Source organism: Plasmodium cynomolgi, chromosome 13 (assembly GCF_000321355.1).
Source record: "Plasmodium cynomolgi strain B DNA, chromosome 13, whole genome shotgun sequence".
NCBI lineage: Eukaryota > Apicomplexa > Aconoidasida > Haemosporida > Plasmodiidae > Plasmodium > Plasmodium cynomolgi.
The window spans coordinates 333,076-359,789 of NC_020406.1; the positions used below are offsets into that span (position 1 = coordinate 333,076).

Genomic DNA, 26,714 nt, shown 5'->3' on the forward strand with positions numbered 1-26,714 from the left:
TGTTTTTTTTTGGTGTGACTTAAAAAGACGAATTTTAAAATTCTTTCCCATTTTTAAAAAAGGCGATTGAAGGGATAGGGCAGCCGCGTGTGCAGCTGCCAGACAAACAGGTGCAGATGAAAGCAGATGGGCTAGGCAAACAAACGCGCCAACAGACAAACCGCCGCTCACGCTTACGCTCACGCTTGCCTCCCTGCTGCCTCAGTACTCGAAGAAATAGCTGTACAGCTCCATATCGTGCAGGCGGAGCGCGCTGCGCATCTCGAAGTACGTTTCGGTGGACACGGCCTCATTGCCGACGAAGTTACGGACGATCTGCTTTTGCTTCGTCTCCTCCTTTAAGTACTTCAAATAAGACGGGAAAAAAAGGGCTATAAATTTTGGAGTGATAAACGTTTCCGCAAATGAAATAATCTCCGTCGCATGCTCCTCTGCTTTCTCACCCCCAGAGCCGCGCGGTTTGAAGTGGTGAACCATTTCGCAGAATTTGTTAAGGGAAAACGGGTCACTGTCGAGTGAATCATCTGTAGCGAAAACAAAAAGCGGGTCCACATCTTGACCCTGCACAGCCGTACCCTTACACTCGTGCTTACTATTCCAGTGCTGTATAATCAGCATAATGTAGCAGGGGAAAAAACTCGCAAACAATTCGTAATTTCCCCTTAAGAAAAAAAGGTACCTTGCTGCAACATCATGCGAATTATTCACAGGTTGATTTGCTATCCTCCTCAGCACAATCATGATGTAACGGTCGTATAATTCCTTTCTGACTAGACTAAAATGGTGATAGTATTTATTCATGGAATTGGTCTTCAGCGCGAAGGAAGTGTTCGCATGGCACGTGGGAGTTACTCCATGGGTGGAGGCGGCGGGGAGGGATGCCGCGTGGATAGATGCGGGATGGCTGGACACGGGATGGCTGGACGGGGGATGGCTGGACGGGGGGTGGCTGGACGCGGAATAGACTGACCTGTTTCTCCCCTTAGTTAACCCTTCCTGCGCTTTTCCCTGCACCTCCTGTGCCTGGAACGCGTTATCCACTGGAGTCTGGGGGTTCCCATTACAGACTATGTAATACCTGTAGGTCAACCTGAAGTGGTCATCCACAAACCTCGCTACATCATCAGTCATGTTTTCATGCGCCTTTCTCATTAAAAAGTTTGAGCAGTCTATGCCACGAAAGGAGTAATTAATAACACTCAGATTCGAAAATAATCTAGCCATATCGGGTAAGCTGTTGTAAAAATATATATAATTTTCTTTTAACAATGATAGGACTTGAAACTTCTCCGTTGTGCTCATCATATCTGCCTTCCCATCCAATTCTGTGAAAAGTTCCATGTAGGTTTTATCCTGTTTGTGTGTCTTTCCCTCACTTAGCATGGTCAGGCGATTCGTCTGGTGGTCATTGCTGGTGCTAAGCGGCATCTTCGTATGAGAGGCGAAACTGTATGCGGAATTGTGTAGAGTATTTTTGTTGGGTTCATTTTTTGCCTCCTCAACATGGTTGGTAGTAACTGCTGGGTAGTTACTCCCAACTGATCTTCCGCTTATCCTCCCATGGGTCAACTTATTGTGGGTATCCCAGGTAGCATCATTCGTGTCCAAGTTGAAACAAGTTGAGGCGGACAAACGGTCTGTCGAAATAGTGTCTAGCCCCAGGTCTCTATATAGAACCTTCCTAGCAAAGGAAAAAACATCATTTTGGCACACAAGGGAAATGTTGTTAATTTCTTCCAGTGACATTTCATTCAAATTGGGAATGCGATTTAGTAAGTCGAGAGCGTTAAAACAAGACCTTATGTCTCCATTGCAGTTATGAGTCAATCGTTTTACAACCTCTTTCACGTTGCGGTTCAGGTTGATCATTCTACAGTAGTACCTTTCTGCCAGGGTTTTCTCCAAATATAGTGGGTGCATTTTTTTTAACCTTACAAAAGAAACATATGAAGAATTATTGATGTCAATTCCTAGCAAGGTATTGACGGTCCTTATTTGTTCATACGCATTTATAAAAATTACCATGGGGTGTATTGCATAGCATTTGGGGAACTTCTCCTTAGGTTTGTTTTCCAGAACGTGCTTTACATACTCCTGTTTGCAGTGATTGACTCGGTTGAATATAAACTCCATCGAACTAGTGCAACTGGCTCGGAAGTCTTCCGAGTATTCTAACTCGGTTAATGGTAATTCGTCCAGGAGGACCGCACGAGTGTCTATAAAATGTTCTTCGTAGTAATTTTTTTGTTTCTCTTCTTCTCTCTTTTTTTTAAGATCGATATTGAGAAATTCCCTATAGAGATAGCTCCCCGAAATGACTGTTCTCATTTGTTTCTCCAGAAAATTTGGAATGAACCACTTCACCGTAGTATCGTTTAGTTCTATATCTTCCATCAGGGCGCAAAGCATTTTTGCCTTCACATCTCTGTCTTTGCCCAAATGGGTTATCATTTCTTCCACCAAATCGTTACATTTTATTAACTTGCTCGCCACCCTCCTATTCACTTTGTAAATCTCGCTGCAATAGTTGGCTACTCTCTTTTGTGCCTTCTCTGGAAGGGGCAAATCCCCACCAGTTTGTGGCCAATTGTTTGGAAGGGTAAAAGGAGAGGTTTCATCCTCAAAAGGGTTCTTCTTCCCCTCAAGTATTTCTCTCAATTTTCTGTACGCAAGATGGTGATCCTCGTCACAATTAGTTGGAATGTTTCCCAGCGAGTTGGCTAATGGAGAAACCAATTTTGTGCCCACCTCTTTTGAGCGAAACTGAGGCATCATCGACGCACTTTCCTCATTTCCCCTCTTGGGGGAGTTGTTTTTCCTAATAAGGTCACTAGCGACTTGTCCCTTTAGGTAACTCACAAGGGTGGTATTAATAATCACTGCCTCGGTGAGATGGTTGCCCAAGAAACAGTTGCACAGGGAGAGACCCCTAATATTATTCAAGACATAAAAGTTGTTAATTAAATGTGTGAACTGATCGTTTAGTGTCATTAAATACAACGCACTTGTGTTCGTGTGACACTCTTGAGCCATAGTATCATATATACCGTTATTCTCGCAACTCTTCGAAGTGCTATATTGCCAAATGTGGTTTATTTCTTCACTAACAAGCGCTCGGATGATCTTCTCCCGCTTACACAGCTCACTACTAAGGCGTTTGTATTGCCCTATGCATTGCTTTAAATTTGTGGTTTCTACCAAGTGGGGGATTATTTGCTTTCCCCTGTGTGATTCTACAAACTGTTTGACTTCTCTTTCGAGTGGGTCATTAATCGAAGAGGGGGCATTTTCTCCCCGTTCTCCCTTCCACACATTGGAAAAAATAACCATATTGTGCAATTCCCCTCGTTGCATTTCATTTTTCTCCATTCCATTAATGAAAAAGTAGTAGCTTCTTCCATAAGGCATGAACTTTTCTGTCCTTTGTCTTATTTTCTTCCTTTCGATAAAGTCAGTTAATTCTTCCCTGAGCGTGTTGGCCAAGGCGAAATCGTCATTCACTTCCTCCATCAGGTTAATATACAATTTTAAAATATCTAACACTGATTTGCTTAAATTGCTAGATTCCTTTGCGTTTGTGCTAATATGTTCGCGCAAATTAGAGGAACACTGCATGCTGTTAACTACGTATTCGCTATGATTCCCATCCACAAACATATCGATTATAAATTCCTTCTCAAGTGTGTGTGCTTCTTCCTCGTTTTCCAAAATGTTCCTTTTCAAATTATCAGCCGAAATTAATAGCTTGTTCATTTTTTTCCATATGTTAATCCCCACGGTGTAATTTTTGTGTGTTATTTTGTTAAACTGGTTAGACACAGCGGAGGGGAAAAAACCCTCCTTGCCTTCTAAGCAGCGTGTACTGCCTATTTTTCTCCTTGCCCTAATTGTGGGACTCACTAGATTCATATAAACGCTGTACAATTTGAGCGTCACGCTCGCTATTTTCCCGTTCATGTCACTGCACTCTACCAAATCTGCTACAATTTTCTTTTTAACCCCACTTTCAATATGTAACGGTACCGATTTGTTCATTCTGCAATTTGGGTGGCTGCTCCCCGATTCGGTTTTAAAAATTTTGTGTAATGGCCAATTTTCTCTGTGCTCATATTTTTTCTTCCTTTTATTGTTACTACTGATTCCGTGGCACAACATCATGTTGCATACTTTGTTCTTTTTCGCACACTTATGCTCGTCCTGTTCTTTCCCATGTTTCTTTGTTACCTTTTTTGTATTTCCAATTTGGCAATTCGAATAGAGTAAGAAATTATTATATGGGTGATAGTACTGCTCATTTTCTTCACTAGTTCTTCTAACCCAAGAGATATGTTCCTGTGATTCTGATTCGTAGTGGCACTCTCTCATGTTTAATTTGTCACATAGGTACTTTATTAATGTACTTTTCCCACTTCCGGGGGCCCCCAGAATTACACATATGTTCCTTAATTTCTCCACATCGATTTTCTGTTTGGCATTGCTCAAGCTTTCTAACTCTCTGCTTAAAATTGGGTCATTATTAAATTTTATCAAATGGGTGAAAAATTCCAAAATGGTATGCTTGTCCTTGGGGTGTATCAATATTTCGTCGAAGCTTTTCGGCATGTAGTTATTCATCTTGGTTGCACCACGTCACATTTGGTGATTTTCCCCCTTCACGATGTTTTTCCCCAATGGTAGAGTTATGCTGTATGGAAAAAGCTGCAAAAGGGGGCAAAAAAAAAAAGGAGATAACCCTGCTCGTTTTCCCTTGGCCCTTTCTTACGAGTCTAAGCGGCCATTCCCATCCTCCCACAACAAATGTTAACGTTGTACACATAAAAAAAAAAAAAAAATGCAGTGTTCCACATAATTGTTGCTTCAACGTTCTACATTCTGCCAAGTGTATTCACATGCATATGCACAGATATGCCTACGCCATCACATCAAGATGTTTTTTTTTTTTTTTTTTTTATAGTGCATCCGTTACGCACGCGGCGCATTCTGTGATTTATTAGAAAAAAAAAAAAAAAAGAAGAGCGCTTTTAATGGTTTCCACTCGATTCGATTTAGTTTAAATCGATTTGATTTAATTTGATTCGATTTAATTTGATTCAATTTGATTCGATTTAATTCGATTTAGTTTAATTTTACAGGATTGCATTTTATTTCCTCGCGCGAATCCTTCACCCCACCTCTTCTCCCATTTTAAAGAAAGGATAAATTCTATAGCTAGGTGCCATGCGTATGAATTCACTTTGCTTAAAAGATCCATTCCCCACTTTTTTGAAGCTGAGATTTTGAAAAAAATCAAGGAAAAGAAGTAATAACAATGAGAGGGAAAAAAAAAAAAAAAGGCGTATCTCCGTGTATCCAAGTGAACCTTACAGCTACGCTCAAGCTCCCCATAGAGCCACATTTCACCACAATTGAAACTTTTTCCCTTTTTATGCAGAGGTCCAAGTACAACATCGAAGAAGCCTTTAATTAGAACCCCATCTCCACCTATTTATTTACACAAGATGAACGAAAATATAAGCAAAGTAAATAGCACCGTGGTAGAGCTACTGGGAATGTCTGATTTGTTCAAGCGAATGCAAAACACCTGTTGGGGAAAATGCATACCCGATGTAAACGATTCGTTCCTTTCGGTGGGAGAAACCAGTTGTGTTGACAGATGTGTCCATAAATATATGGAAATACATACACTGGTGGGGAAGAATCTGCAGGAGTCTCAGCTTTCCAAGTGAGGGCGCTTGGGGGAAGCGTCGCCCCATGCGCAGGGAGTCTTCACACGGATGTTCCTCCACACGGATGTTCCTCAACACGTATAAGCTTTTTCACATAAGGGTATCTATTTCAGAGTGGCATATATTTACACATATATGTTATCCCACTTTTTTTTTCCTTTTTTTTTTCATACCACTGAAATTATGCAGTTTTACTTGAGGCATTTTTAAGCGGCGCCACTTTTCTTTCCCCCCCGACGCGTTCCTTTAAAGGGACATTCAGCTGCACCATATTTAATTGCGCCATATTTAATTGCACCCTATTTAACGGCATTTCCCTCGTCAATTTTACATTTTATGCCCATCCATATTTTGCCATTTTAGCGAGGGGGTAGGGGGCCCATTTGTATGACGGAAACGACTTTTACAATTTTGTTTACTTCAATCTGTTCCATTTGTTGTTGCACTTTTCTCCTTTCTCCTTTTGTTTGTTTCCTTCAAATGGAAAAACAAAATAGAAAGTGAACTCGCGCCCTCTTTATCATTTAAAAACGGCACAGTTAGGTTCCTCCCAAGATTGTGCAACTCGGTCTGCACATGTAGAACTTCTCAAAATGGTATGGATGCGCCCATCATAAAAAAGCGCAAGTGCGCCGCAAAAAGGCCTTCATTTTTGCCTCTTCGGAGTGGGTATAATCATACATAGGTAACGCTTAGTTGCGATAAAATTACGCCCAAAAATGGCTTCCAATTTTTTTTTATTTCAATTTTAGTGCCATCTGCCGCTCCCCAAGTGCGAGTGGTACATTTACACTGTTAAATCATCCATTTGATGCTTCCACATGCTAACCATTTTAGCTAGTTCGTTCCACAGTTTTTTTTTTTTTTTTTTTTTACCATTTATTCTATTACTAATTTATGCCCCTTGCTTATTCGCCCATTTTGGCCTGTACATTTGGAGAAGGTGAAATGAGAAAAAAAAAAAAATCCATTCACGAAAAACGCCACCCCAAAGCGATGTTGACAAAATTGATGAGCAGCCTCTACAGGTGTGACAACTTCCTTACGAGTAAAAAATGCACATTTCAATTTGCAAATGGAAGAAAATATCAGTCGAGTATCTTTCGAAAGAGCGTGCGAAAGTTGATTCTCTTCTTTTATAAAGAAATACATCCAGATTTAACACAAGAATTACCAGAGGAGCTAAAAAAGGTGAACAGCGAATCTCTCAGTGTTTTAAATTCATACATAGACATCTTAAGTTCGTCTGAAAGAAGCGAAAGTAACATATTCTTGGAAAAGAAAATTGTTTTTTTTAAAATGTTTGAAAATTCACAGCATAAAATAATCAAGGGCAGGTACAAAAATATCGTCATCAAATTGCAAACCCTGCCAAATAATTTATCAACTCAACAGAAGGAAGAAATCACAGCAAAATTGATATACGACATTAGGCAATCCTTGGAGAAAATAAAAAATGTAAACATATTGGACGAGTGCGATAAGGAAAGCATCGAACATTTGGATGAGGACTTATTCATTTCGAACAAAGGGGGGAAAAAACAAAATGGAGGTATCAACTCCATATGGGATGATTTAACCGAGTATGTAAAAAACACACAGGCGTTGTTTCAACCATCGGAACAGCAAACCCTGTTAATACAAAAACGAAGAAGCTACTTTCATTACATAAAAAAAAAATTAGAAGAAAAATATCAAAAAATTAATCACAAAAAGAGGAGGGAAAGAAAGTTGCTAAAACTGAAAGAAATTGCAAATAAAATAGCACTCGAAAAATTCCCAGACATGGAAAATAAAAAAATAAATACGACAGTGACATCCTCCATAGCAGTTATAAAATTGTTCAAAATGGATTTGATCCAAATTTAATTTTTTTCCATAAGGATATTAAAACGGAAGAAGAAAAAAAAAAGGCAGTCGGAAATTTATGTGGAATGCACTTGCAGGATGATGCCGATAAGTGGTTGCTAGAAAACTGCCTCAAACTTTTAAAAAATCATCAAACACAAATTCCGCTGGTTGTCTGCCTGGACAAAACCATCTCCTTGTGCCCTACCTTTGGTTTTATTTACGTAATTATGCCTATGTATATGTGCAATCGTGGGCAACACCACGTGGTACCGCACGGGTGGGACCCCTGTGATAATGCCACCATAGAGATAGACACACGTATATGTGAATCTACCCCCATGGGTGCGTCGCTTCCCCCCTTTTTCAGATCCCAGTCGACTTTTGCGTGAGGGACTTTTTTAGTTTCCTGGAGGGCAATCTTCACCGGGCCAGAAGCATCAGGCGGAAGGTACACGTGGAATAACCTGGGCGAAATGAAACGCGAACTGAATCGTTTGCAAGCCGATCCAATGCGTCTACACTTTTGCTCATCCATTTCCTCCCCATCTCAGGTTTTAGCAAGCTTCGATATGTGATCTTACTGCAGGCAGATGCCGGACACAATTTTTTTTTAAGTCAAATTGTGGAAAAAAAAATTTTTTTTTTTTTTTCCTTTTCGTGAGCAACGGTACAATCATTAATTTAAAATAGATCTCGTTGGTCATACTGTTAAGAGTTATTTGGTTATATTTAATTTTATAAATATGAATAACTTAAAAATCGGGGCCTCGTTACATGTGCACCTGGAGGCGTTGTCGTGTACGCCGCTATAGGCGTCCTCGGGTCGGCGTGCAAGTGTGCACCTTTCCTGATACGTAAAGGGATAAACAGCGCATGAATCGTGTGGGGGGTGGAACAAGGAAGGAAGCGAAAAAACAAAAAAAAAGGGTACAAGAAAGGGGTACAAGAAAAGGGTATAAGAAAACGGGGTGAACAACAACGGGGTGAGCAGCAACGGGGTGGACGTAGAATCAACGGGGGGTCACAAAAATAAACGGAACGACGCAGAAACAAAGGGAATACACATGCCATTCCAATTATTTTTTCATGTGCTCCTCTGGGTGGTTCGCCACAGGGGGCAGAGGGTTCCCGTTCTGCGATGGCTACCGACTCGACCTACGCGCACGCGAGTGGGTACACACATACATATACATGCATATGTACACATATATGTACACACATATGGGTAGCTGCGCCAGCGAGCATGCTGCGCACATGAGGACGATATTTAAAAATGAAAAAACAAAGGAACAAATGAGGGTAATACGGGTGATGGGGGTGATAGGGGTAATACGGGTGATACGCGTGAAACAAAACAAACGGTCGTCCAAGCAGGGGGAGGCACAGCTTCTCACACTGTGAAACGGGGGGAAGCATACTACCGAGTACATACACGCTTCGGCAATCAAATTCTGCGAGACATGCAATTATATCATTGCTTCACCCTGATAGTGAGTATCGTGACGGCCTGGACCTTCTTCTGACTATCCTCGTAAGATATTTTGTAGACATTCTTGATGGCGTCTCGGCAGAGAGGACAATTGGGAAAGGAGTCTTTCAACTTCAGTGAATTGAATATCATGGACCGTATGCAAGTTTCGCAAAATCCTCCATGCATACAGGGATAAAGCACCACATTTTTAAAGCGCTCATCGCAAATTTCGCAATACTCCACAGATGACGTACCTGGGTTGTCTATACTGTCATATTTGTCACCATCATCATGGCTATGGTTTTCCTCCTCGCTATTATTACCGTTTTCCTCCTCGACTTCTTTCCCATTGCTGGCGGCATTTTTTGGAATTTTTTTCATATTTATATTTCCCTTATTAAATACATTCTTCAAGTTAAAGATTTTGTTTTTTTTCTCACATGATTTTTTCAGTTCGCCTTTATTATTCGCATCGATGTCACCTTTGCTTTTGCTTGCTTGTTTTTCTGAATTACTCTCCAGGGTGACTTCCTGATAAATGTGCTCATTTAGTCTAACTAGAGTAAATTTTTTTCCATTTTTTTTGTTATTTTCAATTATGTAGAATTTTTTCTTTCTTTGCCGATTTGATGGGAAGTCTTCAAAATTGGTTAGTCGTATTTGTTCTAAGTAGGAGTCATTTAAAATATCTATGAAGAGCACTATGTCGGTAACGATAATGGTGATAACGGTGGCCTTGCTTATATTTAATAGGATAAAGAGGCAGGAAAAAACGATGTTAATCCCGAACAGAAAATCGTGAACATACTGCATGGTGAACGAAGCTGACGTGCAATTGTTACTGTCATTTCTTACTGCATACTTCCTAAACACTCTATGTAGTACATACGACAATAAGCAGAACAGAGATATGTACCATAAGAAATATTGAAAATGGTAATTAAAAATGGGGTCGATATCGTGTAGCCACCAAATGATGCAGTCATCCCCTAGGATGATCTCTAAAAACAAGATGGTACTCACTGACCACATATATTTGGCAAGGTACTTCCTTTTGCTCTCGATTGACAGTCGGTAATTCTTGAAGCACAAAAATAATACAAAGTCGTATAAAATTCTAGACAGAATTAGGGCGATACGCATGCAGAAAAAAAATCGTCAGTATTAAGAAGATCGTGCTAATTTTTAGATGCTTCTTCTGAGATACAAATAAAAATATATAATTACTTCCTCCAGTGAGCGTTTTTGTGCTTATATCTTTACACGGATTTAGCAAAGATTCCTTTACCCTATAAATGGACATATTTCTCTTGCTCAGTTCGTCATACAAATGAATAGTATTTTCGATTATTTTTTCCTTATTTTTTTCATCATTCGATTTGTAGAATTCTAGCAAATTGTCACAGTTTATATTTAATTTGTTAACCACTTCACACATGTTGTTGTGGAGCGTAAAATTTCCGTTCGATATTTCGTCCCTTATCATGTCATTCGTTAGGTGCCACGTTTTTAGTTCCTTGTCATTAAATTGAAACAGGAAATTATTTAAGAAGGAGCTGTTGTAATTTGATTCGACCAGCAAAAACTGGTTTTCCGCTACCCTTACTTTTAATAGGTTATTATACAGTAGGGCAAATTCCATACTAAAAAGTGCCAGCAACACAAAGATGAACAGAATTAGCCTAATGGCTTTATTCAAATTGTATTCTTCTAGATTAGGCTTTATCTCATACCCTAGTATCTTCCCGATAAAGCATCTCTGATAAAAATCTAGCTCAAGTCCTTCTTCATTTTCGTATTCGCTTTCATTCACGTGCGTGTTTCTTAAGTCCCTAATCGTTAAGACGTAATAGTCTAACTCCTCTGCATTTGATGCATTTTCTGCCGAATTTCTGCTTCGACTTGGGTCATTTTGTGCCTCGTTCCGGTTTTGGTTTTGCATCCTTGTCAGAAGATCGTTTTGCGTTTCGATGTTTCCTCCACTAGGGGGTGGTGTGCCCTCGTTTAATCGATTCTCACTAGAGGGGTTCTCAATAGGGGCATTCTCACAGGTAACATTTCCACTCGGTCCGCTACCCAGAGTAACGTTTCCCACCTCCTCGACATTTCCCGAAACGATGCCCAATGACTGTCCATTCGCTTCCTGCCCAATGGCGGTGTCTCTGGAATGATTTTCCTCGTGTTCTTCATTTCTTCTGAATGTATTTCGAAGAGCAGAATCACCCCTCAGGGAGGCACTTTCGTCCTCATCCTGCGCGGAGTGGTTACTGGGTCGCGTTCCCGATAGGCCATTGCTGGGATTATTACTCACGTTGTTACTCACGTTGTTACTCGCGTTGTTACTCACGTTGTGGCTGGCGCCATGACTTGTACCATGACTTGAGCTATGCCTGTCTCTGTCGGACGGGCCGCTTAAATCATGGGGGAGGCCAACATCCCCCCGTTCACTAGATTCGTGAAGGCGCAGATTTGGAGAATCATTTTCTGCGCCATGCACATGAACAAATTGAAATTTATTTTTCGCCCTGACATTGGGGATTTCCAAATCACGTACATACGACTTGGATACTTTCCCGTTACTCACTTCCTTCTGATCATCCTTCAAAGAGGCGTAATCACTCATACTTGATGAGAACATGTGATCCATGTTTCTTTTATTATCGGTACTACGTTCTTCATTTTTTTTTTTCAAAAAATGAAAGCTGCGGAATGTTTTCCTGTTTTGGGCCCCCTCTTTTGGGGCAATTTCTGGAGCATTTTCCTCCTCCATTTGGCTTTTGCTGCCAGTCATCGTTGGGGCGAGAAGGGTGTGCATATGCGCATACACATACGGCTACGAATATGTATACTCACGCGTATATACATGCGTATGTGCATACATACGTACGCAACTTTTTTTTTACAGTGCGAACAACTCAACTGTGCGCAGTCGATCCCCTCGATTTACTCCTTACGGGTGGTTTTATTATTTATTTTTTTTTTTTTGCATGTACGCTGGGTGCACATGGGAAGGTTTGGCCACGCGCATACACACGCTTACATATGCATACATAAGCATACATACGCAAATATAAGCATACATAGGCATACATACGCATATATAAGCATACATAGGCATACATACGCATTATATGCTTACACATATGTTCACAAACATACACGTAATGGTGCATTTGCCCATGACAATTTGCATGTTTCACCTTTTTGTTCACTTAAAATATCGAATCCCCTGCTTCTCTGCGTGCACAAATTTTTCTCCTTTACAATTTTTGGTCACGTTAAAAATGGCAAAAATAAGGACGGGTCGGTTGAGTAAAGATGTTCATTCGTGCGGTGGTCGTTGGGTTCGCTTCGTTCCACCTCGATTCGGTTTGCTGTCCCCTTTTAAACGGCTTAAAAAATATGCACAGTGTTTGACATGCGAAATGTATAGGCAACGTGCAGGCGTAGGTACGTACATATACGCGTGCTTACGTTCCCGCGGACAGATATACATCTTATGTTTGCCCTGCGTATGCGTTACGTGCTGGCATATGTGCAGGCGAACGTAAACGTTTAGCAAGACGAAATAAAACAACGTACACTTAGTACAACATCGAAAAAAAAAATAAATAACACGTAAAACAATAAGGATGGAAAATGAAGCTTGTGTTAATATGAGAAATGGTGCTGATTTTTTTCTTAAAGCGGAAGCGAGTTGTGCGTATCAGTTGTACTTCTGCAATTGCAGTTGCACTGCTGGCTGCGTTATCCGCGGCAAGGAAAGGTTACTCCCTCAAAAGAGACGCCCCTTTTCCTACTTAAAAAATGTACGCGCGATCATGCCTACCATGCGCATATGTACACATATGCTCATATCTGAATACACATAAAGGCACGTTAAGTGGTACACAAAACAGACACACGTCTCCCTTTTCTGCTTTCCAACCAGCTACAAACAAAGGAAACATTTAAAACAGTAATATTCTGGCAAGTACAAAATTTCGGACGACAAATAACTTCACCTTTTCCGCGCTGTAATTATGCCGTCTTTCAATTTTATACTCCCCAAAGTATGTACCAACGTAAGCGTAAACGGGTTATGCAAATCGGTACGATGTAAGTTAATCAAATACACGTATGGCATACAGCACGGAAATGTATACACTCAGGGGCGCACAAAAGGGAAAAGTGACGCTTAACTGGCTAATTTTCATCACAATATAATTGTGAGGAAGTTTTTGCATAAAGCATTATAACGTATGCGCGTGCGTGTTTTGGGAATGAATGTTATCATATAGCATGTATGGGTTCGTTAAAAACGGAAATAGTACGGAGCAGTCGGTAGATATTTTTGGATCATTAAAGTTCACTCATTTGCATAATCAATTATTCGCAATTTTTATTTGCTCGCAAATTTATTTACTTGCAAAGTTTGTTTATCTATTTCTTTATTCGGCTCCTCTGCTGTAGCATTAAATCATAACGCGATGCAGAATCGAACCCTTTTTTGGGGGGGGGCACAGTTTTTTTCTTACAAAATTTTCAAACTCCAAGTTGAAATGGAGCACTCTTCTTTTCCCTTTCCAATTTCGCAATTGCAAAAGGGTTTCAAATTTAAAAATTCATGCCACCACATCATCAGTAAGGATATATATATATATATTATATATCCACGTGGCTACGAATTTCGCATCGGAAATATGCTTAAAATGGTATACATAAATAAATAAATATGTAATAAAAGTACCCATATTTTTGCTCTCTCTCTCTATATATATATATATTAACGCGTGCGTAACTTTATGGCATATTTGACAAATTCGACTCAAGCCATGGTTCAAAAATTTATTTGCACTCAAAAAACAGCCTTTTCTGTTCAGTCATTTACGAATTTGCGAGTTACGCGCTCTTCAAATTTAAAGAAAAAAAAAGTACATAAAAAGGAGAAAAAAAAAAAGTACACGAATCGGATGAGTATATATTTATGACGAACCTTTTTTCCTTTCATCATCATTTTGATTATTTTCCTTTTTTTTCCATTTTTTTTTCCTTTTTCTTTTTATTTTTTTCCCATTTTTTTCCATTTGTTCCCCAATTTTTTCCCATTTTTTTTCCCCCCTCTCATTTTTTTAATTTTTCCGCATTTTGCATGTGAAGAAAAAACGAACCTGTGATGAGAGGAAGTGACTTTTGGGAGTCTTCAATTTAGCGTTATAACATCGCTTTTCTCTCTGTTATGGTCCTTTTATTTTGAAGGAAAAAATTAATTTTGTTGCAAACTCAGCTTATCAACTGGCGGATGCAGAACAAGGCAACCTTAACATTTTATATATGTGAAAGTAATGAAGTATACATATATGTACTGTACGAAAAAGTCCGCTCTTTTATTTAACCATTTCTCCAAATTGTGCTTCATTTTTAAAAAAAATATCCCCCCAAATCGTTGTGCGGAACACGAAGCAGAGCACTCGTCTTCCCTCCACCCCTGAACATTTTTCAACAAGACAAATAAAACGCCCATATATGTTTGCGAATTCGTGAACATGTCTCTTCGCGTTTCTGTCTTGTGCACTTTTACTTTTTTGCATCACCGCTTGTGCATGTTAACGGATAAGTCTTTTTCATTTCATCGCACATGGGCGTAAGCGGTATATCCCCAAACGTTCGACTGAATAAGGAAACGACACCAAATACCTTTTGTGGTTTTTTCCTTATATCTTTTTAAAAAAAAAAAAACTAACGTGATAGTGAGACAAATGGCAAAAAAAAGGAATTTTTTTCCCCCGTTGGTATACATACTGTGCGCAAGCATATATGTCGCAAAACGCATTAATTCAAATATGTAGATCTAACAATTTGTTAAAAATGGCAAAAGAAATGTTTACAAGTGTCACACCTTCGAACAATTTTGCCACGTCCATTTTGAAATGCTTCTTCGCCTCCCCGTTTGTTTTCATTCCACATGGGGTTAACACACCAGCAAGGCACATGCATACAAATGAAAAAAATTGAAAGAGACCATGTCGTGGGGTTAGCCAATTGATCAAACGTGTACATGGAGAGATAATCCCCCTATTGGGGAAAAACAAATTGACCAACTAGAGTGAAAAACTGAACATTAATTTTGCACGACAGAAATTGTTGCCCACTGTTTTGTGCCACCTTTTTTGACATTATGAATAATGCTCCAAATGATAAGAATAATTGTGTGCAAATTGTTTGCTCCCATTTGTGTATCCACACATAATTCATTTTTGCAAAGGATGGCTAGCCATGTGAGTTACCCATAACGACACGTTTTCCACCTGTATAGAAGTTGCCAAAAGTACGAAATGATCCAAAGGGGGAAACATCTGCATGATGCCTCATATTTTCGCGATGAGGGGCGTCGAATGGGCACAGCATGACGCTCCTCCTCCGTTTGGTTTTCTCGATAAGGTATGATCTTTCTCTTCATTAATCAACGTATGCTGGTGTACCACTTTTACATCGGCCTACTCCCACTAATTTAAGGAAAAATTAAAGTGCCCCATTTTTTTGTAAAGAAAATTAAAATTTCACAAACAGCTCATCTATCTCGATAAGCGTGATGGGGTCGGAAGAAAATAAATAAACAATAAAGTAAAATAAAATGGCACAATTGAAGCATTCCCGTAATGTCCTTTCAAGGAACGACGGATGATCCTTATGTCCCTCAAGGCATGCACATGCAGGCATCCAATCATTTTTGCATTTTTGCATTTTTGCATTTTGGGATGTATTCATGTGTGCCTTTCCAACGTGGAAGAGAGCTGCATTTTGTGTATCCCTAACTATGAATCACCTGAACAAGTGAAATTCAAAAAAGGCCATTCTTCACATGTGGAATATGCTATCAAGTTGCAATGGACAGGAAAAACAAAATGGAGTAATATTCTCCAAAATAGAAGCAAAAACAAAAGGCACCAACTTATAAGAGCATAAAAAGGGCGTGCCTCCTGAGGGAAGCATAAATACTGTAAAGTTGTTTCTTAAAAAAGATTCCTGTACATTTTAGCAAGAGGGACCTTGCTTATGCAAATGCACATGCACAAAAGGACACGCATGCACACATGTACGTATTGATCCCCAGGCAGTGCACCTTATCGGACATGTTTTCCCAAGCTTTCGGCACGTGAAACTACCTCGTATTGGTTTCGTTACAAATGGCTCGTTGTTTATGTTAGGAGAGATATTTTTCCATTTAGGGAGAAGTATAAATTGGAACGAAGTCGCCACGCCTCCTCCGTTACCATCATTACTATGGCTTTCGCACTTTTTTCCGATAGCACAACGTGAATAGCTAGCTAAATTACAGGCTCTTCTCCCTTTCAGGGCTAGAAAAACGAGTTTTTTTTTTTTTTTTTTTTTTTTCATACATTTGTTAGAAAGTGAACTGAGAGCGGTTCACGCACAGGGGAAAAATAATCCGACACAGGGGGCAATACATATATTTATGTGTGCATAAACCCGCTTGTCATGTGTACGTTCCTGCTCTTAATCCGTTAAGCATGTTCAAGTGGAGAACATATGCCTTATGGGGAACTCCCCAAACTCACTTTCGCTGTGAAGGACTCTTTTACAACCTGGTGCACCTTTAATTATGAGTTAACAAAAAAAAATCCATTACCATCACAGATGTAATAAAAAAAAACATACTGAAGGTTACAGCAATGAGGAGAGAGATTGTAGGCCCAGCCTGACGCAGCAACCTTTCTCACTTTATACACACATGTGCGTGTTGAAAATGCGACATTTGTGAAACTATGTAAATATTTTCAATAAGCATCTTGGGGGACGTTAAAAGTGTGGTTTCTTTGGGGGAAATTCATTTTGTGATAAGCGCTAGCAAAAATGTCACTGCATCTTATAGGGCCAATGTGACCCTGATACATTGGGGGCAACCATTAATTCGCAATTATATCATGTGCATACATATGCGCACAGATGGCATGTGTATACACCTTCATGTGAAAAAAAATTGTAACAAGTGTTTCCCCTTTTTTTTTTTACACACCGAAGACTTACAGCAGAACTGCGCGTAGGTTGTGTGTGTCCCTCACCCATCTTTAAGTGTAACGCTTAATTTGAAGCATACCGAATGGGCCAGATTGTTAAAGGGGGAACTCAGCAAAAGGGGTAATATATATATATTTTTGTGTTTTTTTTAAGAGCTTAGAAAAGATGTGCTACCTTTAAAATTATAATTTTAGCAAGGAGGAAAGAATTACTGCCAATGCACCATGGTGCACATTCTCCTAAGAGAGAACAAATCTCTTTTTTTTTTTTTTTTTTTGCCTACTAACAATTTTTGCAAATAAAAGAAATAAGCAGGGGTGCTTATTCAAGGGGAGTAAACCAAATGGTACACGTGGACGCAAGTATACGCAGCCGTGTGCAACAGCCTAGCGACTTACACGTGGGTGCGTAAGGGGATGCGCTTTGTACGCACTGCACCCCACAGGTCGGCAACGGTTAAGAGGCAACTCAAAATAAGTTGTGCACAAATTTAGGAGGGTTCCTAGGAGGACTACCTTTTGCACGGAAACGCTTTTCCCTTAAGGTGCCGCAACCATTTCGTACTAACTGAAGTTGTTAATCTTTTTATCAGCTGAATTTCCTTCTAAGTATGCTCGCGAATATGCACACCCTTAAAGTATTTGGTGCTACTCACATGTTTGGGCCCACTTTTTTAGTAAGACCCCCTCTGCGTAACCTCTTTTTTAAGTCTCCCTTTAAGTATCTTGTCATTTCCCCCTCTTTTAAAATTGTGGTAAATATTAAGTAACAATATGGTGGCAAATGTGTAAGGTTCCAAGATTATCCACCACCACCCCTACCCCCCAAAAAAGTAACCCTTTTGTAATACACATATATGCACGGTGTAGCAGAACGGCATGCCGCTCAGATGTCATAGGACTGTATGCAAAGCTACGCTAGGGAAGAAAATTGGCCCAAGGCGTAGGTGCCACGTGTGCAAGTTGACACTCCACACTTGAAAAATTAAGCAAATGCTTACACAAGCACCTTTTTTCCAGCATAAATCAAAGTGCCATGTTGTGCATACGTGCCAATTTATTGCTAATGCACGGTGGGGGAAAAAAATAAAATAAAATACAGCATATATCACCTTTTTAAAAATATACGTAAAAAAAATGCATTTTTTTTTTTTTTCCTTTTTATTCGTAAGAGAATTGCAAAAAAAAAAAATAAAAAAAAATAAAATAAAATAAAAAGAAAAAGAAAATATGTGTTACCCTCAAAAAATTGCAAATAATTTGGGGAAAAAAAAAAAATTACATATATACACCAATTTACCAAGTTTTTTTTTTTTTTTCTTAAAAAAAATTAAACCTAAAATTAATAATTAATTAAAAACTCTTTACGCAAATGGGAAGGTTTGAAACGTGTTAAAAAAAATATATATATTAAATTAAGATTAAAAATAAACATACATGCAGCACAATAATTTTTTTCACATGTAATTAAATAACATTTTGTACACAAAACACGCATCATATGCCCATTTTTCCGCATGGCGCGTAATTATATACGTATGCATGTATGCATTATGTATATTCCCATACTATTTTATGCCCATAAGAATTACACTCGTGTAAGTTTTTCATACAAATGAGCAGCAAACATACGTACCTGTGCATGCTTCCTTGCGTGCGCATGTAACAATAGAGATAATGCAAATTAAAGTCGTAATTAAAAGCCCCTAAAAAGAGAAAAATAATTAACTCTTTCTAATTTAAAAAAAAAAAAAAGATAAGAGGAGGAAGGGATAGAAAAAGGAAAAATTTTACGTATGCAAACAGTTTTGCATTTTGTCAATCCCTTTTAATTTTCACTAATTATTTTTTATAATAAAATGCAGCAGTATGTTTTTTTTTTTTAAACATTAAAGAAAAAAATTAAGTGACATTTTTTGTGTGCCGTGTTTGTTATTTTTTTTTTTTTTTTTTTTTTTTTTTTTGCGTATAATGAACTTAATTTATGAACTATATTTAAAAAAAAATTATAAGCGTAAAGCACGTAGGGTTTAATGTGAACACACGAAGTTATATTTTTTTTTGGCGCTTTGCGATGAGCCAGTAGAGGAGGTATATGCATACGTGCGTGTATTCATGTATATGTAATGTATATATATATGCATACATATATACGCAGTATGAACGCGCGCGTAATTCATGTACAATTGCGTTCTTCGTATGCATACACATGTACTCACCCGCGCACTTGCGTACAAACGGGTACACGCACATACGAAGGTACACTCACGCGTACGTACGTACATACATCCATACTTACGTACGTTCGCTTATAGATAGATAATGTACAAATAAATATGCGTACTACGAGCAAAAGGAAAAAAAAAAAAAAGAGAAAGCGATTAAAAAAAAAAATAGAAGGTGACAGATGACACATGTCAAATTAATCAATTAAGGAGCAATAATACCTGCGTAAACGAAAATCGTGTATGCATGAATACGTGTATTTTATGTTCATACATGTATTGCATGATTTATTCACGTTCTCTCGCACCTTTACATAAGCCTTCTCATCATTATAGATACACATCCCAGTTTATGTACATCTTGCCCGTTTATATATATTTTTACCATTTATACGTACGCGTAAGCGTATTCTTGATGAATATAAATGAATTAAATATAAATTAAATACACTATGCTGTGAAAAAAAGAAAAAAAAAAACACGAAATCGCGAGGCTGTTGTGAATACCCACAGCATTAAAAATATAGATATATTAAACTATAATTAAATGTTCATATATGCCTTAATGTATGCCTTAATGTACGCATTATCGTATGCATTTTTCCCCACCTACACGCGCAGGCAAGTACGCATTTATGCGAGTTTCCCCTCGAGAGTAAACTGAAATATTTAGCGGTTTACCTACATGTGTACGTTTGTACATGCCTACCAACGTGCGCACATACACCTATACGTACACAGCACATGTGTGTGATTGTACCGCCTCCTCCGACGAACCAGAAATTAAAATAAAAAAACACACACCAAAAAGGGTACAAAACATCATACCCTGGAAGGGAGGAGGAGGAAGAAAAAAAAAATTCGCACACGCCATCTATGTGTACCCTGTGTAAATATTCCATGCCTGTTATTTTTTTAAATATGTTATAACAAAACATCCTGAAGAGTATATACCCTGTGTGTATGCCCATATGGATGCGTGCGCGGATGCTTATGTATACGTACATATTCATATAACGTGTACATACGTGTCCACAGATATAGGTAGACAAGCTCATCCCGTGTGTACATGCTTACATGGCACACATCCCTAATTCACACGACTTTTCCTTCTTCAGTGAAGCACCCGCTTCTATATGCCTACACACGTTTGTGCACAGACAAGTACTCGTGTGCAAAATTCAAGTTATACCGCCTTTTTACTGCATGTAATGTTATAGCACTCATTACACCCGATTAGTTACTTATATATGTATGTACAACTCCTGGTACGCATGCCTAGCGAGCTTATCCCCCCCTTTACATGTATGTACGTGCCACCCCAACGCATACATATGTGTATGTGTGTATACATGCGCTTTAGTTTTTACTTTCACTTTTCACCATGGAATTCTTGAGCAACATATATGATAAGGTCCTGTCCGGTTATGTGTCCACTGACGTGTTTAAATATAAGACGTGGCAAGAGGGAGTGCTAGGGAAAGACAGAAGCGGATGCAACGGTGAAGGAAATGATAATGACACGGACACTGTGAAGAGAAAGCTAGAAGAAATTTTGGGGACCTTCGTGAAAAATGGAAAAATATCACATGCTCTGTGGGCCCAACACAAAATGTTCATAGGAGACGAAGGAATATATATCCTAGGGGAAGTGATAACCATTTGTCAAATTGTGGAGTACGTGGATGCAGACGACCTGGTTGACATAAACAGCAACGAAGAATTTAAGGCGAACATCTTGGAAGAGTTAAAAAGGAGGTTAAACATAAAAAGGAAAACGGAAATGTTGGAGGAGAAAATTATTACAAATATATCCATGTGTAACAGCAATTTTAATGAAGACGACGGGGATGATGACGGGAATGGCGACGAGCATGGTGACGATAATGAGGGGGATGCAGATGGGGACCGGGGAGGTGGAGGTTTCGGCTTCGGCGAAGGGAGCAGGATGGACAAAAAAAGAAGGAAGAAAAAAAAACAGGATAATCACAACCATAAGGACAATAACGATGATGAACGTAGTTACAATGACAGGAGCTACAATGACAGCGGCTACAATGACAGTGGCTACAATGAAAGCAGCTATAACGACAGCAGCTGTAACGACAGCAGCTGCAACGACAATCAACGTGATGACAGCCAACGTTATGACAATCAACGTGATGACAACCAACGTGATGACAACCAATGTGATGAAAACCAGCGTGATGACTCCAAGCTGGGAGACAAAAACGCCGTGTCCAATTTCGTCGAAATGCTATGCGCAGGAAAAACGAATAAATTTGGTTTTTGCGAATACGACCAAAAGTTCAATGACAGATATAATCTAAAGAATAGTAAAAACGACCGCAAGTCGTCCAAGTCGTTAGAACACTGTATATTACCCTTTCGCGAGGATTATGAGCACAAATATGTGTGCCTGCTACTGAACCACTCAGGGAAACAAGAAGCGAGGATATTACGATTTAGTAGGAACTGTGTAAGTACAAATAAATTACTGGACACGCTAAAAGGAACAGTTACCTTCTTAAATGAGCTGCGATTTTTATTTAAATTTTTTAGATCACAGGTGGTGTTAAAAGATAGGATTTATGGAGAGTTTTGTGCATATATAAAATTCCATAGGAGTGATCCTAATTTTAGTGGCACGAAAGCCATGAATGAATTTTTTAATTCGCTAAATGATAGTGCACTGAAGCAGCTGTTCTTTGGCCTGAATGAACAGAATTTGAATTTGCTAGAAGAAGCAATATCCTATTGCCCCATCGCTACTTTTTCCTTTTTTAAAAATATTAAGCTTTTGAAAAAGATCAATGTGAATGCCACTAGGCGGACGTGGAAGGCTGTTTGCGGGTTGCAAAAGTTGTACAAAAATTTGAAGAAGGTGAGGGAAAAAATGGCGTTGGAAGACCCCCGATTCCTCTGCGAGGAGTACAGCTCCTCCTGCGTTGGCAGCAGCGGCAACATTGATGCCAATCGCAACGGTAACAGTAATGGTAATGGCAACCGCAATCAGGGAAACCATGATCAGGGAGACTACGATCAGGGCAATCGTCACAGCAACAGTCATGCATATCCCCCCTCCAGCGAGCACGTGCGACTGGCACACGCACAAGGTAATAACTCCCATCCCCGCGAATCGAAATTGCTGCATGAGAAAGAAAGAGAGTTAGCCTTTAGGAGCATTAGTAGCAGTGTTCACGCCGGTGGAACGAGCGGCAGTGTCGTCGCGAGTTCGATCGATTGCACGAGTACGTGTTCTGTTGCGTGCACCGTTAACAATTGCAATCATAGTAGCGGCCACGTGAGCAGCGGGATCGTAGGCCTAGGCAACAAAAAAAATAAAAGCGATTTATTTACGGATAAATTAGAAAATAAAGAGTACAACCACCAAATGTATAGTAACTCATTAGATTTACACACCGAAGAAAAAAAAACTAAAAATGTAGAAATTAACAAACTAAATGACACCTGTTTATATGTTACCTCAGATGAAGAGTGTCTTCAAATGGCCAGGAGTAACAACGTCACGAGTGAGTTAAGCGGCGCGAACAGAACTATCGAGGAAAATAATAAAACGTTACTAGATCAAACGAATAAAATGTTCATAGATGATAATTACAGAACGGTGGATGAAATGGGAAGACGTTTAAGTGAAAACAGATTAATGAGGGAAAATTCCTTGGATGATGTAAGAGCGAACATGATAAAATTATTTAAGACATACGGAGGACAGTGTCGTATTGGGAAAGTGCAAGGAAGGTGTGAAGACGCGACGTTTCAAACGGATATACCTCCTGCGTTTGGAATATTCGATGGGGTGGGTTCGTGGAGTTTGGAAGGAATAGACGCTTCTAAATTTTCCATCGGTTTGTCACTTGCTTGTCAGAGGGAGGCAGAAAAATTATCGAAAAATTTAAACGACTATGCAAAGGTGTCCTACAATACCATCATCAGATCGAAGTTGCTGTTAAGAAATTCACTAGACAGCGTAAAAAAAGAGTATGCAGATGCGTATGGCAGCTCGACCGCCATCGTAGGTTTGATAGATGAATATACTGGGAAGTGCGGGATAGCCTCTTTAGGAGATAGCGTGTGTATGATTCTTCGAAGGGAGTTCCTTCCAGGGGATATAAACTTCGAAAGAGAAACTTACCCTAAATTTCCAGTGGAATCATTTTTGTATTATAATAATAAAGGAAGGAACCCTTCCATAGTGCGTAAAATTATATGGAAGACGAGTGAACAGAAATGGGAGAATGGGGCCCCCTACCAACTATCCAATTTACCTGACCGTAGTCAATGGAAAGATTTAGAAGATAGAGGCCTACACAGTTTTGTAAAGATATTAGAAAAGGTAGATATTGATGGAGATCCACCCGAAGCCGCTGCCACCCCCCCATCAGAAATTTTATGTATGCCAGGAGATTTGATCTTACTAATGAGTGACGGTGTGAGTGATAATCTTTTTGATGAAGAAATAGAAGCTTATTGTACCTTTGCCATCAGCCCAGAAGAAGCATGTGAATTAGGAGATCCAAGTGCATTCACCCCTGCGCAGGATATAGCTTATTCCATTACGAACATAGCTAAGAGAAGAAGTGGGGACAAACTTCACTGCAAACCGTTTTTTCCATTTCTTGGGAAATATAGAGAACCAAATAGAACCTACAAAGGCAACAAGGTAGATGATATATCCTGTGTTGCCATATGGGTAGTCTGCGAAACGGAAGACAGTGTAAAAAATTTCGTTGCTAACCCGGATGAGCCGTCCATACTGGAAACGGACAAATATTACTCGAATAATTATTTCCAACACTTTAACAAAATAACGGACATTTGTACACCTACGAAGAAATTTATTAAAGAGAAAAATCGTATCGAACGTGTCAATTTGCAACACATTAATATGGATTCTGGCAGGGGGAGCGGGGAGAGAGAAAGTGCACACGGAAAATTTGGCCATTCCAATAGTTCCAATATGAATGCCCAATTTTCTGCCAACTTTTTCGACTCGTCCGAGACGCCCATTAAGTTTAGCCAGTCCGATGATAACAAATATCAAGACTTGAGCGACATAGTGTTGAAGGACGAGGATGACGCGAGCAGCGCCGATGGGGACGACGAGCGTGGCGATGCCGACAATAGCCACGGAGGTAACAGTCACGGGGACCATAGCGACGACGAGAAGGTCACCCTTCCACGTGACAACCACAACACGATCGACTCGAACAAGCTGAGCGACGACATGGATTCCATGAAGACGCCAAACAGCAACAGCCTCAAGTCAAGATTTAAAGATCAAATTTTCAATCGGGATGACTTCGATCACACCCCCAGGCAAAGAATATCAGATGACCGCCTAGAAGAACATATAGAGAGAATAAATAACATGTACATTAAAACCCCTATTTTACATATTGATAAAAACTTCAAAACCAACAAAACAAGTGTAAGAAAAACCAAGACATCCAACAGAGGAAAAGTCATGAGCAATAAAAAAATGGAACAAGGAGACATGTCAAGTATGTTGAATTACGAAACACCGAAGAAGCAAATGATGATGAGAGGAGGGACGAAAGAGAAAGCGAGCGTAGTCACATCGATAAACGAAAAAGCAGTTATGAATTCCTTTATAAATAATGAAACCCCCTCTAAGTCCAGTATCACCAAGGATACTTCATTGAAAGTAGATAAAAAAATTACAAAAAATAAAAGAAAGTCCGTGTTCAATTTTGATAAAAATGAATCCCCAAGTAAAATTGGCTACTCTAAAAAGAGGAGTAAAAAATCTTAGTAAAAGAAAAAAAAAAAAAAATATATGAACTCAAGATGTATGTTTAAAAGGGAGGAGAATCACAAAATTTTTATTTTTTTTTATTTTTTTTCTTAATTTTATCAAGTATAACCAAATGTACACTCCCCTTTTTGTTGGGAATCATGTGTATCATTTTTTTTTTTTTTTTGAAGTAAATATTTGCCATTATCGTGTAACATCTTGTACAATAGAAGAAGTAAAGCAAAACCAGACAGTCGTATGTGTGTAGGTGTGTGCACGTGTATGACGTGTATAACGTGTATGCGCGTGTACGTGTGTGCCAGCGTACGTTCCTACATGTATGTGCGCATGTTCTAGCCAATGTGTAGGTTCGTACGAACGCACGTAAGGGTACCCCTCACATTTGTGTTTTAAAAATTTGGCTATGAAATATGTGCGCCGTATATATATGCGCATTGTCCTAAGCGCGTGCTTAAACATGTATGCGTTTAGGAAGTGTACGGTGTCTGCGTATGTATATACATACGTGCGTGTACGCGCGTTTGATGAACAGGCCTGTGCAGAAAGGAGGGAGATGTACGACGCACGGTAACCTACCTCTACGCACGAAGGGGTACGTTGGGTGTGTATACATATGCCTACACGTTTGCACATGTATATATAGCGCACATATGTAACAGCATTTTTTTTTTTTTTCTCTCTCTTTCCTCTTTTCTTTCTGTACTTCTGTTTTACCCCCTCTGCGATGCTGCCATCTTTATTAGGTTTTGTGAAATATGTATATGTCTACAGGCATATACGTATTGGTAAAAAATTAAGTATGCAAATAATTTCCACAATTTTTTTTTTTTTTTTTCGCCATTTTTCCCTTTTTTTATGCTTTAAAATTTATTTTTTATTGTAAATTTTTTTAGAAATTTTATACTTCCTCCACATGCTCGTCATCATAAAGTTTCAAACAGCCCATGTTTTCTATTTTTTTTTTATGCGGGTGTGTATGTGTGCTTATGATGTACGTGTGCGCCGGCACATGTGCTGACGTGCATGCCTACACAGGCGCGCACAACTGCACAGCTACATCGCTACACAACACGGTCACACACCTACACACACGCCCCCGCACATCGCGTGCTCCCCATTTTATTGTTATTAATTTTGCTTTTATATGATGTAATTTCGATATTTTTAAAAGTATAATAATTTAGACAAATATATGTAAAATTCCATTCAGTTTTTTAACACCTTTTTTAAGTAAAACAGAGCAGAGCAAGTACGTTTTTGCGGAAGTACCCTGCGCCGTTCTACAAAGAATAGGGGCTTACATTCGGGGGTGTAAACCACCGGTTACGAAAAATACATTGAACTAGGCAGCCCCAGTGCGGTGGGATACTTTTTCCCCATTTTGCCAATTGAAAAGGAAAAATTAGCACCCCATGAAGCCACTCTATTTGGATTCTTCAATTCGAGTTCTTCTCCCAGCTGCTGCCCTTCTTCTCGACATACCACCTGATGAGAGACGCCCCTTTGGGTAAAAACATTTATTATATATTTTTTTTTTTTTTTGCTGCTTAGTCACACTTTTTACAAAATAATCGGTAATCAATTTTTCTTGTTAGTATACTAAATGTTAATCCAATTTATAGG

At 39.2% G+C, this 26,714-nt stretch overlaps 5 protein-coding genes across 5 annotated transcripts; 3 read left to right on the forward strand and 2 right to left on the reverse strand.

Moving 5' to 3' along the window:
• Positions 1-201: 201 nt before the first annotated feature.
• Positions 202-4,614, reverse strand: PCYB_131710 (hypothetical protein; the record flags this gene model as incomplete). Its single annotated transcript, XM_004224195.1, has 2 exons — positions 202-919; positions 971-4,614. 2 exons carry the CDS (start codon positions 4,612-4,614, stop codon positions 202-204), a joined length of 4,362 nt encoding a protein of 1,453 aa, XP_004224243.1.
• An 884-nt stretch (positions 4,615-5,498) lies between these two features.
• PCYB_131720 (Tim10 homologue) lies at positions 5,499-5,720 on the forward strand (the record flags this gene model as incomplete). The annotated part of the gene is made up of 1 exon (XM_004224196.1): positions 5,499-5,720. A coding segment is annotated over one exon (222 nt), but the record flags the coding sequence as incomplete, so codon positions are not given.
• Positions 5,721-6,781: 1,061 nt separating this feature from the next.
• Positions 6,782-8,152, forward strand: PCYB_131730 (hypothetical protein; the record flags this gene model as incomplete). Its single annotated transcript, XM_004224197.1, has 5 exons — positions 6,782-6,839; positions 6,871-7,595; positions 7,661-7,798; positions 7,945-8,025; positions 8,129-8,152. 2 exons carry the CDS (start codon positions 6,782-6,784, stop codon positions 7,593-7,595), a joined length of 783 nt encoding a protein of 260 aa, XP_004224245.1. The 3' UTR covers positions 7,661-7,798; positions 7,945-8,025; positions 8,129-8,152.
• Positions 8,153-9,048: 896 nt separating this feature from the next.
• PCYB_131740 (hypothetical protein) lies at positions 9,049-10,690 on the reverse strand (the record flags this gene model as incomplete). Its single annotated transcript, XM_004224198.1, has 2 exons — positions 9,049-10,165; positions 10,188-10,690. 2 exons carry the CDS (start codon positions 10,688-10,690, stop codon positions 9,049-9,051), a joined length of 1,620 nt encoding a protein of 539 aa, XP_004224246.1.
• Positions 10,691-20,675: 9,985 nt separating this feature from the next.
• PCYB_131750 (hypothetical protein) lies at positions 20,676-25,088 on the forward strand (the record flags this gene model as incomplete). The annotated part of the gene is made up of 2 exons (XM_004224199.1): positions 20,676-21,770; positions 21,861-25,088. 2 exons carry the CDS (start codon positions 20,676-20,678, stop codon positions 25,086-25,088), a joined length of 4,323 nt encoding a protein of 1,440 aa, XP_004224247.1.
• Between the last annotated feature and the right edge of the window lie 1,626 nt (positions 25,089-26,714).